Genomic DNA, 12,943 nt, shown 5'->3' on the forward strand with positions numbered 1-12,943 from the left:
GAGCACTGATTATAAGATGTAACCATTCTCATTCACCCTCATGTAATCCCATAAAGGATGCAGAGAGCACTAATCACCTGTAGCGATTTACTATGAGCTGCATTATCCAGCAGCAGGAAAAGCATTGTACTACTGTAACCACTTGTCAAAATAGGGATTCATAAACTATCACAGTGATAAGCATTTTCTAGGCTCAAACAGCAGACCGAGTATGTAGGCAACAAATGGTTTCTGAACTTTGCTAGGATAGTAGATTACAGTGGTGGAAGATATAAATACATTTGGACTAACCTTGTAACAAATAGCTGCTGCTCAGTAAGAAAGCGGTTACCTAGCGTTTGGTGGAGCCACTACAGGATATTTGATAGGATGCCACGTCAGGCACTTGGTACTAGACCTCTGTGAAATAGGCATGGCTTCATGTACATTAATGTGCAGATTCAGCATTCCTCTGAACTAAATTGCTCTGTAACTTCTAGCCCTAGTTATTGGACATGGGCTTTCAGTGAGCTTTACTGCCCTGACCACCTCTCAGTAATTATTTTAGTGCCTCTCAACTCACCTGAAAGACAGCCTGTTCACAGTACTTGGTAGACAGGCCATCAGTGACATCTCCGGAAACTTGCTAAGAGCACTTCGGAAATACTGTAGACCAATTTTACGGTGGTCACAGTCGGTGATTTTAGGGAGGCCAACGTGTCTTCTGTTGTCACATGGCACTTTCCCAGTCAGCATATTCTATACAAATTACTAAGATACAAACAAAATGTAACCATAGAAGTATTTTGGATCTGCCACTATGGCCAAGGATTCAGCTCCCTCTGGGACTCTGTGTGGAGTTTGTATGGTCTATACTTATGTGGAGGTTTTCCTACTGATACTCCACTTTTCTCCCACATTCCAGTCATATGGATAGTTTAATTGGCATCTGAAAAAAACACCCCAAAGACTGTAAGCTCCAAAGGTTCAGAGACTAATGTGAATGATTCAGTATTCTCTAGAAACGTACCATGGTGATGTTATCTAAATAAATGACAAAATAAGCATTATACTGCACATTGTAGCCTTTTGCCCAACATATTATACAGTACCCTGTACAATAGATCCTAATGTCAAAACAAGCACATCTTTGTGTGTAGACTGAGAAAGGCCAAGAGATCCCTGTTGAAATAAAGACAACCTTACAGGAACCACCTCAAAAGACAGCATATTCCACACCAATGCTGTATACAATGGTTCAATACAAAGGTTTCAAAAAGCCAGTCTGATTTCTTGTATACCAGCACACGAAAACCCTGCACGGATCTTCCTTTACCACGGCATTATACAAGGAACCTCAATTTCATATAGAAAGTACTTCTCATGGTATAAAATACTTTTATATAAATGAAGCAAACAACAAAACATGAATATACATGAATTCAAATGTACACTGATGGTGAGTGTAACTGCGTACCAAACCCAAACTGCCCTTTATTGCATCATCCATAGAATCTACCTGTAAACACCTGTCCCCAGCCACATGTCTGTCTCTCCAGGTCAGCTTGCCATGACCACTCATGTATTTACTATTCAAATTACAAAGCATGACTTTTCCTAAATACCATATTTTTATAGTAAAAGACAACTGTACATTCAACACATTCCATGTAACACTTTATTTAGAGTGAAGTATAAAAATATTACATTGACATATACAGGGCATAGGAAAGCATTACATATTTATCTACAAAATATAAATGCAAAAGCATATACAGTAATAATTTGACATTAATGTACAAGCTCAATATGAGCCAGTTGTTTTAACCATGAACACGTTATGTGAACTATTTTAACGTATCTCTATGTTGCAATTCATCAATGAATAAGAGTAGAATTTATTCAGCACATGAACAACACTGCAAGACAATGAATGGGATTGGCTGGTCACTGACTAATAGTCACTCATTTATTTCACCAGCCAGTAAAGAACTTCTGAATGGGAAATTAGTACAGAAACTGTTTGTGAATAGTTTATTAGCTTTCTATGCACAATACTAGTTCTTTAACAAACTAGGGGACATTTACTAAGCAATGATAAGAGCAGAGAAGTGAGCCAGTGGAGAAGTTGCCCATGGCAACCAATCAGCACTGAAGTAACATCTATAATTTGCATACTATAAAATGATACAGAGCTGCTGATTGGTTGATGGGGCAATTTCTCCACTGGCTCATTTCTCTGCTCTTATCACTGCTTAGTAAATGCCCCCTTAGGTCTTTATCATTCATTATTATGCTGCTATTGTGTATCTTCTTATGTACCGGAATATCCTGCAATCAGATATCAGTACTAGTTTATATTACCAGATTATGGATACAACAGAATCGAACAGAAGTGTCTGTCGTTCCTGGTGAGCCTGCTGTATTAGTCACACTTTGTCACAATATGGTAGCAAGTTTGGTGAATGTCACTTATTCTCACTATAGTAGCTGGTAATCTGAAATGCCACTGTTCGTGGCACACTTTTATAAGAGTAACAATATTAACACAATTATACAGTCACAATTCAAAACCAAAAGTTACACTATTCACAGATGTATGTGGCACTATAATAGACAGCATACCCAGTTTAACTCATAATAATAAATGAGTTTAGTGTACAGTACGTCCAAGGGTTTGACTACATGTCATTTATCAGCTAACACTTGATGTAATCCAGTCTTGTCTGTAATCTGTTTTTCAGAATGTCTTTACCTTGACAACAGGGTACAGATCTAGACAGACCGCACCAGCAGAGCCGCATGACACAAATGGAGATGCCCTTTAATGGTTAAAATGGCAGCACCTTTCTCTGGTTCTAGAAGGGACAATACCAAAATGTAATAGTGACCTTATATGGTACCCTCCTTCTAAATATGTGTCTCCTGTATATGTAGCATGCTTATTATGTACAGTATATGAAGATTTCATCTAAAACTATACTTTCAAATAAGAGTCTCTCACATACTTTTATAATGTAATATTTCTAGGACAACTTGAAACAACCATTGTGGAACTACATTAAATGAAATACACATCTGTATTCTTATTGAAGGAGAACTCTTATATATGTGCCTAAACATCATGTGTTCCCCCCTCCCCCACAGTAAAATCGTAGGTGTCCCTCCAAGAACTTTACTGCCACCATATACCTACTCAATCTACTACAGGTGCCTTAGCCTGTGGCCAGGATTATGATGATCAGAAAGCTGGACCATTCTAAGCCAAGAATGAATAACTCAGTAATGTTTGTGGAGATGGGGAAGGGTGGGTTTCAACGAAAACTTTAAATGACACTGGAGTTCTCCAGATTTGCATGCAAGACCTGCCAAATCACCTCCAAAACGGAATGCAGAAAATATTCATATTCGCAGTCATAACTATCATTATAAATGTAGGTAGCATAATGTAACAATTCTGCAGTTGATAAATTCACCATAATGCAATCCTGACACTTACTGTAAGAAAGGCACTTGCATTGTATGTAATCTGTAACATGCTGTATAAAGTGCATTTCTAGAGTTTAAAACATTTACAGAAATACTTGAAGGAAGCTGTGACCTTTGCATTGTAGATGTAAGTAACCAGGATTCAAACAGCATTATCCCACTCAAGTTATACAGAATACTGTGCGTTACTATGAACAGACCAGAGTGTATTATGATACATTTCACAGTGGTAAGTGACACCCGGTTTGTACATATTAATTTTAAGTGAGTGCAACACAGAACATCAAATCATGACATTCCAGTACAATTTATATTTAGGTATAGTGTAATATTTTTAGAATTATAGATTTTTTAGATTTTTTTTTTTTTGACAGTGACAAGGTCTATTTAGTCTGGTATTTACATATAAATTATATAATGAAGTGCTTTCTTATAACTTTCATTGACTGTCCTTCCTGTTCAAGTGGGGCATAAATGAATAATTATATCCATCTGATAACACTGTGAATGACTGCTGGAGACATCTGTTTAGAATGATGATCATTGAGGTCTGCCACATTCAGCCATAGTAATGCGCTGTCTGAATTACCAAATGTAGCCATCTGTTGATGAGACCCACACATGCATTTTTCCCAGGATACATGACAGTAATACCAAATAAAATCTGCTGGCCACCTGGGCTAGTATTAAAAGTCTTGATGAAAGATACTCCAGTCTCTTAATACTTTTAGTATTGGATGAAAAGCTCAGCCATCCCAAATGTAGCACTTCTGAGAATTAATACTCCAATCCAATGTTGCCATTCAAAATATTCAAAGGTGACCAAGATCATCCAATGAACTTTAAATATCCACTATCTGTGTGTCATGAAAGGGACTTTGATAGAATCCAACCATTCTCTACTCATTAAATTGGTCAGTTCACCATTGTGTCAATGCTTAAACGTTCCTTCATTCCAGAAGAAGCCAGTGGAAGACAATTATTAGAGTTCTTTTCATTCTCCTATATAATAGATAATCCACGTAAGAAATTGTCACAAACTCTGACTGATTCTCATCCATCAAATCCAACTCCAAATCTTTAGTCATGTTCTTCACATGAATCATTTCTTTTGAAGAAATTTAATTTTATTACCTGCAAAACAGCAAACATAGGTTATAGTCAGTACAAAGTATGCATATCTACTCAGACATTTATATATCACAGTGAGAGTTCCCAAACACTTGATTTACTGTAGTGACATTTTATATATTTTATACATTTAAGGACAGATTCTTTTGGCCTCCACAAGTTAACAGGCAGAGACGATTCTGCACACAGCCTATAGAGGTGTAAGCAGAATCGGCCTACCATAATAAGGGGGAAAATGCGCAATGCAAGCTCATTCAATTAAATATACTAATTTGTGCTGTTCAGTCAATGCTAGTCAAATTAAGTTCTAAACTGCAGTACCTATTGGGCTGAACGCGCTCTTTGTCACACGGCTGATACCCCTTGTTCATTGCACTCCATTACTCTGTCCAAAAGGTAAAGTTGCATGACCAGTAATCATAAATTCCACTAGCGACTGCCGGTCTCACCGAAACCCATGAGGCTCCGGTTGTTTGTCTCAATGTGATGCAGACCAACAGGAAACTGCAAATACCATGCTTGCTGCCTTATTCTGGTGTATGCAGTCAGGGGTGTAGCTAGACTTCTGTGGGCCCCATAGCAAGGACAAAATGGCTGGGGCGTGGCTGAGCCAGGGGAGCTCAGGACACGTGCCCCAGCGTCATCCCTTAATCAGACTCTGATGCAGTGCTGCCTGCCCTGCTGGGACATCCACACCTCCTTCCATGGGCATCCCAGCAGGGCAGGCAGCACTGCAACAGCTAGATTTGCTTTGTAAATGTGACTTGAAGACATGACTGGGTGCAGGGGGAACAGAGGGCCCTGGAGGCAGCCCTGGCCCCACAGCCGCAACCCATGCACCAACGGTAGTTACGCCACCTTTTAAAATGGTGACCAGTCAACTGGGAGAGCAGCTTCAATGAAGATTTATTAACAAGGATATATACAAAATTTAAGAGACTAAAGGCCCATACACACTAGCCGATTTTGAGCTCAAAGTAGCTCACTTTTGGCGTTTTGAGCTCAAACTCGCCGGCCGCCAGGCAGTTTTACCAGCTGAGTGAACCACTTTCCACAGTCTCCTACTCTGGAAAGTGGGCACAGTGAAAATCGCTCAGTGTCTATGCACCGAGTTATTTTCCTGCCAGCGATGTTCACATCATCACCCAGCATAGACACTGGGCAAAAACGCCCAGTGTGTATGGACCTTAAATCTGTGCAGGCTAAGGCCATACTCCAAGATTCATGTCAGCCACCTCTTTGTCAGCTAATTTCCAAATGTGGGCACTTTCCCAATGACTGCATTTTAGGACATCAAACATATGCCTTGCCACTAGGCTATGTCCCTAAAATATTGTATTATGAGTGGATTACACCACAATAAAAATTGAGATAAAGAGATTAAAGGAGGATAAATACAGATTGAATGGTGAGCTCTACAAGACTTATCAGCAATATCATAAAAACTAGGTGAAGTCCTTAAAATATTTCCATATAGTACATTCATTATTTACTTTGACAAATGCAAAGTGAAAATACAGGGTAATGGTACATGGCCACTTTCACAACAGCGCTGTCCAGTGTCACATACTGTACTCTCATGCCTAATTTTTAATGCATAATTTTCACATCTGGTAAAGTGCTTTATCAGTTCCCATCTTGTAATGAGCACTTAATACACTCTGCGGCACGGTCTGCTGAAACAGAATGGATTCCAGCCAGAGAACATGTTATTGAGCACTTTCATGCAGCTGTCAGTGTATGAAAAATCACTGATACGGTAAGAGTTCTTACAACATCCTCTGCTGATTACTCATACAAATTAATTATTTTAATGTGGAGCGATTACACACTACACATTAATTGTGGTGGTTAAGGTACCTGCGAGACATCACCCCAAGGCTGAAATCTTAAAACTGAAATCACTAAAAAAACAAAACCTATTGTGTTGAATTGAAACTTACTTAATCCTTTCAAAAATTTGTTGACTCCGCTGGGCTCTGTCTCTGGAAGTGTCTTTAGATATTCACAGGCTCGAACCTCAAAAAGTCCTGAATTAAAAATATGGTTGTAATTAATATTATTATATATCCTACAAACTTTCATAGGATGGATCCTAAAATATACAGAAGTAAATCCATTATGGATGTATAACAGTCATTATTGTATGAACAAAAAAAATGCGAAACATTTTGCGATATTGGATTCCCGGGATTGGATTGAAGACCCGCCCAGCCCACACAAAAACTCAGCCGGGCTCGCAGGTGGCGAGGTGTGGTCCAGGTGGCTGGCGTCAGACTCACCATCGCGGGTGGTCGGGCTGCGAGGTGCGGTTCGGGCGGCTGGCGGCAGACTGCACACTATGTCACGCTGCGCAGTACACACTACTGGGGGCAAGCGGAGCCGGGCAGTGTCTGAGTCTCCTAAGGACGCTCAGTGCTGCCCGGTATTAAAAAAAAAATAACGGGCCAGGTAAATCCCACAATCCCCGGGATTGAAGCTTCCAATCCCGGGATTGAATCCTGTACGGTTTTTGCCCTAAATCCCGGGATCCCGCCGATCCCGATCCTGGGATTGGCCTCTCTAGGTGAGACACGCATAACTGCAAATAGGGGCAGTAAGCAAACAATTATTTTTACTTTCTAAAAATTGTTAGACACAACTTTATAGGTCGTTTGAGTTACAGCCCAACTAATTATTTGCATAAACATCTACTACTAAATTTAATTTCCTAATGCAAAATTGCAAATGTGCACATATTTACAAAGCATTTCATAGAGATGAGATTTAATCATTCACATCTGTACCTGCCCCAGTGGAGCTAACAAACTAAAGTCCCTACCACACTAACAACTACGTACACTAGGCAGGTCTGTAGCAGGGCAAAAATGCACCCTGTGCTGACCCAAGGCACTGAATTTGTGACGTTATGAAAGGAGGGGAACGAAGAAGATGAGGAGCACCTTCAGGAACACTGTGCACAGTCCTGTAGTGGGCTAACCACCAGCAACAGAGAGATGCTTGATACCCAGAGTGACCTATGGGTGCTCCAGATGGCAGCTTTCTAGGCTGTAAGGTGCAGTTCCAGACATCCTGCATGCTAAATTCAGGTGCCCCTAGGTGCTCTGGGCGGGGAAACAGCTTACCCACCTCTAGTTACGGCCCTAACACTGGGGTTAAATTTGTCAGAAGCCAGTACACCTGCCAGTAGGTTTAAACCAGCCACATTAAGCAAACCCAAACACAGTGAAACACAGAAACCCCATACAGATAGTGTTGCCTAGTAAAACAAGGATACTCTACTGTTGATAAAGAAAGGTCAGTTAGGGTTGCTGGTTACTGCTAAGTAAAGGGCTTCTTTTGAAATTTTGACTTGCGGTAGCTAACATGGCTGCTAAAGGATGCTGTATGATTGCTGGCTATGAGGTTTCAATTCATCTCAGTAGAAATATAGGTCATATTCCCAATAAATATCAATAACCAGGGAATCAAGAATTTCTGTGCATAATACAAAGTATTATGCACCATTATATTTCTGTATAAAAGGAAAACGTATGATGAAAATATATTCATTGATTTAATATTGCAGCAATTTGACCACAACCTAAACAGGCTTATTGTGTAAGGGAGAGCTTAGAAGCATAGTAGAGCTTGCCTTTATTATAGATGAAAGAGAGCTACTCTAAGTATAAAAGCATACAAGCTCCCTTGTTTGAGTGAGCATGTGACCTTAGTAACGATAGCAAAGATGAGCTGCGCTCCACTTGAGCCAGAACGGCTCTCTAAAATGCTTTTGGGGACACTGAGTGGTCCCAGTCACACGCCTGCCAATAGGGCTGTTTGAGCTCCTCTGGCATAGGCTACCAAGGAAGTAGAGTTATAAGTGCTGTGGCTATACAAATGTCAATAAAAATCAGATTTAATTATTCTAAATTCAAGCAAAGTATTTTAAGAAGCTTAAATGCATTTTATAAAGTGTCACAGGTTTGTTTTTTATTGATACTTTCAATGCATAGTTATGTATGCTATATTAAAATCTATTCTAAAGAGGATTCCAATGATTTTATAGTAACAGCTTGCTGAATTATTTAAATACACATTGCACGTACTGAGACACTCCATGTGACTGGACACTCCATGAAACAGGCATAGTGCAAATGAGTGTCACTATATACCATACATGCCTACCCTCCCGGAAAGTGCCGGAGACTCACAATTTTTCAGGTATTCCCCAACACCCCCGTAAGAGTAAAGCCGATCGCCCACATTCCACTCGCTTCCTAATGAAGCAGACAGGATAGGGAGATAATACAGTGAGATTCGGGTCCTTGTGGAGGGGGCAGAGCTAAATACCATGAAACACATCATTTAGCCCACCCTCTCCACTCATCACACATCGCATTATTTTCCTGTTCTGGGGCAGGGCCTAATGCCCTGGAGAGCCCATCTCCAGCCTAAAATCTATCAGCTGCATCTCTTCTCCAGGCTTCTCCTGGAGAGGAGAAGAACAAAGTCAGAAAGTATGGTATATAGTAAGTGCCACAACAAAGTTACACTTCACTTACTGAAAAATTAAAAATGCAAAATAATGTGTCCTCTTTACTACTAAGCCAGCGCTTTAGTCAATATACCCCATAGAGTGACGTCAGGAGACATAACACTATAATAGACCACAGACACTCTCTTACCTCTCACAACACTTTTCCTCAGTTCTCTGTCCTGTGTAAATCCTGCAAACATCTGAGTCTCCATAAAGAGGTCCAGGAATTGGCGAACACTCCGGGATGTGTGCGACTTGCGAAAGGGCTCTCTCTGGAAAATCCGCTCACCCTTCTCATTCACATACATGTGTAAAGAATAATGTCCAACAATCTCCACAAAGAACCACACAAAGGATTCTGATACCAGAGAATTCAGAGTGACGTCTTCTGGAGGGGGGAATAAAATAATGTATCATGCACAGATAACATTTGTTACAGGAATTAACCGAAAATGAATAGATCGTGACTGATGGCAAGAGCTGACAGTAGGAATATACACAGCCTCTATGTATATATGCACATTATTAGGCTTACCATACCATCCCTTTAAAACGGTATGCTCAGGTACTTTGGCTGATTAAAATCAGATGAAATGCAGGTTTTAAGTCAGCCGGCCACAGAACCTGTATAATTCATCAATGACCCGGTTTAAAGGGATAGTATGGTAAGCTTACACATTATACATTTTGGAATATTGTTATTATGTGTATGTATATATATATATATATATACACACACACACACACACACTCATACATTCATACATACACTGTAATGGTTAGCATTACTGGCACACAGGACCGGGGTTTTGGGTTCGATTACAACATCCCTAACTGTGTGGAGTTTGTATATTCTAACAATGCTTGTGTGGGTTTCCTCCAGGTACTTTGGTCTCCTCCACAATATACTGGTAGGTCAATTGGACCCTGACAAAGGAAACTTAACCCTGGAGTTTATGTATGTTTGTACATGTGGTAGGGAACATAGATTGTAATATGGTAAATGGCCAAATATTCTCTATAGAGTGCTATGGAACACTACAACTTTTGTACACTAACATTTCTCTATTGGGCATCGTAAGAGTGTCCTGCTCACCTTCTGTGAAATGTTGCTCATGATACAAGATGTCATTTCTCTGCTCCAAGATCTGGCACAGCGCAGACTGGAGCTTGTGAGGTAAAATGTCGTCTTCATCCGATATCTTTGAGGAAAGAAAAAGAGCGTAAGTTACAAATATAAATCCCCTATATGCATTTTGTGTATCTGTAACAGTGCCTGTGTAATATTGAACATTTTGGAACAATATACAATGAATATGTGCATACACACACACACAATTATGAACACTTTCTTTTTAGGAGTGTTTATAATGACATGTCCCAGACCCACGTGCCCTTATTCAGTATGCTTATTTCCCTTGATGAGTCATTTGTGTACAAACATACACATCTATATTTCAGTAAATTAGGTGGCAACCAAGTGTCCAAATGATAATCTGTAGATGGGCAGGGAAGAGAGAAAACGTGCATTGTGCACTCGGTGCTGTGCAGCAAGAGGGTGGAGGAGTTTCAAATTAGGCCAGGTGGTAAATCTAGTCAACTCCCTAATTTTGGCGGACTGCCCAGGGGACCAGGTTGAGCTGACAGTTTTGCAATAAGTACAAAAGGCTCTATATGTAATCACAGGGCAGGGACTTGCATCCTCCGGAGCTCAGGCAAAACATGACCTATATGTATATAATGGCTTGGTGCACAAAGGATACACCTAGACCAGTGGTTCCCAAACACGGTTCTCAGTGCACCCCAATGGTCCAGGTCTTAAGGACATCCATGGCTGAGAACATATGCTTAAATCATAATGACGGAGGTACTAATTAATTCACCTGTGCTCAATCATGGATATCCTTAAAACCTGGACCGCTGGGGTGCCTTGAGGACTGTGTTTGGGAATCAATGACCTAGACTATTAGCTATAAGTAACAGCAACAGACTGATCACCTGGTTTACATGAAAAAATGGCAGCAGCCTTCAGATTGCCTAACTATATAGATACCCCTTGCAGATGTATTAATAAAACCAAGACGTGCTAATTTCTCAGAGACCTCAATTTAAATAATTACTAACAAGTTGCACTTTAGCCATGCAACATCAAATATTGCGTACATCCCTTCAGACATTCACACGACTAACATTAATAAAGAATTGGGTGGATCTACATAAAGATCTAAAAATTCTCACCTGCTGCAGAAACTTGTTTGCGCATAAATCAACTATTAATACCTAGATAAAAACAAATGATAGAGATACTAATTACATACACTGAAAGGCAAGGTTATACTTTAACTACTGTGCAATATATTGGATAATCCATAGGCAGCTTAAAGTAGTTATCAGGGAACAATGAGAATAATGTAATATATTACAACAATACATTTCACATATTCATTCATGGTTCTGTCCGTGAATCTCAGTGCAGTATGCTGCTTAGATTATGGACCATATAAATCACAATAAAGCAGTACATTTTACAGTATGTTAACTCTGTGAATCCCAGAGTACATTACACTGCAGAGATTGCTAACAAGTGTTAAGATTTTCACCGCAATACGTTGCAAGGTCACTAATTCATGGATAAATCAATGATTCCACATTAAAGTCAATTTATAAACCACAAGAAATGCTGGACCACACTGCTTTTTTATTTGTACAAGTGCGTCCAATTCCCCATTAAGCAAATTTCTAAGAGCCCATCCACCTCCCAGTCTTTGGCAATAACACCATGTAATTAATGGCTAGTTTATATCTGAGCATTTGCGGATACTCCAAACCTACTACAGGAACAGCTCTGGCACAGTCTACATTGAAGCAATTGGTGCAGTTTCTGGAAATAACTATAGGTGCCTCTCCTTCTAACACTGGTTAGACGGTGCTGGATGATCATATTTTGTAGTCAAACCCAGTCATCCTCCTTATTTTAGGAATTAGTATAAAACACGTACATTCACAGATGAAACACTTAAGCGCCATACACACTGGGCGATGGTGACGGGCGATATTAACGATATCGTTTAGAAAGGAGTGATCTGTTCATATCCTTTTGTGTGTAGGCACCAACGATGAAAGATGCGCGTCCCCCGCAGTCTTTCATCGTTGGTTTCCCATCGTTTTGCAATGCAAAACAATTTGGATGATAATGATCATCATTCAGATCGTTCATCGTCCAAATTACTGCCGTCGCCCAGTGTGTAGGGCGCTTTAGTGACTGAAAGTTGTGTCCCCTGCATCGTAACACTTTGTTTACAGCATGGGTCTTCGACCTGTAGCCCTCCAGCTGCTGTGAAACTACACATCCCAGCATGCCCTGCCACAGTTTTGCTACTAACGTATGCTAAAACTGAAGCAGGACATGCTGGGATGTGTAGTTCCACAGCAACTTGAGGGTCGCAGGTTGAAGACCCACAGTATACAGAATCAGACTCATTCACAAATAAATGTTGCACGTCAAATTGATCAGTGTAAAAAGACACACATTTTGAGCCCAGTACCTGTTGCTTTGAGAGGGGCTGTCTGGAGCAGGACACATATGTATGCTACATCAAATAAAAGTTGCTATAGCAACCTCGTGTACAGAAAAATGCAGTGCTTCTCAATATCCCATCCTCTGTACCCAGTAACAGTGCATGTTTTCCATATCTCTTAGCTGAAGCACAGGCATATTCACTACTGCCTGACACATTTTAAAAGATCCACAGGTGGTTTCATTTATTTAATTTGTGATTCTGTGAGGAGACTTGGAAAACATGCACTGTTAGCGTGCCCTGAGGA

At 40.2% G+C, this 12,943-nt stretch overlaps 1 protein-coding gene across 2 annotated transcripts in view; it reads right to left on the bottom strand.

The window, feature by feature from the left end:
- Nucleotides 1-1,639: 1,639 nt before the first annotated feature.
- Nucleotides 1,640-12,943, bottom strand: part of DENND2C (DENN domain containing 2C) — a 47,656-nt gene continuing 36,352 nt past the window's right edge. The window contains exons 15-19 of one of the 2 annotated variants that reach the window (XM_063955430.1): nucleotides 11,357-11,398; nucleotides 10,215-10,320; nucleotides 9,267-9,503; nucleotides 6,543-6,629; nucleotides 1,640-4,602 (exon numbers count right to left, since the gene is read on the bottom strand). In XM_063955430.1, the coding sequence (XP_063811500.1) occupies nucleotides 4,571-4,602; nucleotides 6,543-6,629; nucleotides 9,267-9,503; nucleotides 10,215-10,320; nucleotides 11,357-11,398 (504 nt within the window). In that variant the 3' untranslated portion in view covers nucleotides 1,640-4,570. Of the gene's footprint in view, nucleotides 4,603-6,542; nucleotides 6,630-9,266; nucleotides 9,507-10,214; nucleotides 10,321-11,356; nucleotides 11,399-12,943 lie in introns of both variants that reach the window. The other variant, XM_063955429.1, reaches the window with a different exon arrangement.

This window comes from Pseudophryne corroboree, chromosome 2 (genome assembly GCF_028390025.1).
Source record: "Pseudophryne corroboree isolate aPseCor3 chromosome 2, aPseCor3.hap2, whole genome shotgun sequence".
NCBI lineage: Eukaryota > Metazoa > Chordata > Amphibia > Anura > Myobatrachidae > Pseudophryne > Pseudophryne corroboree.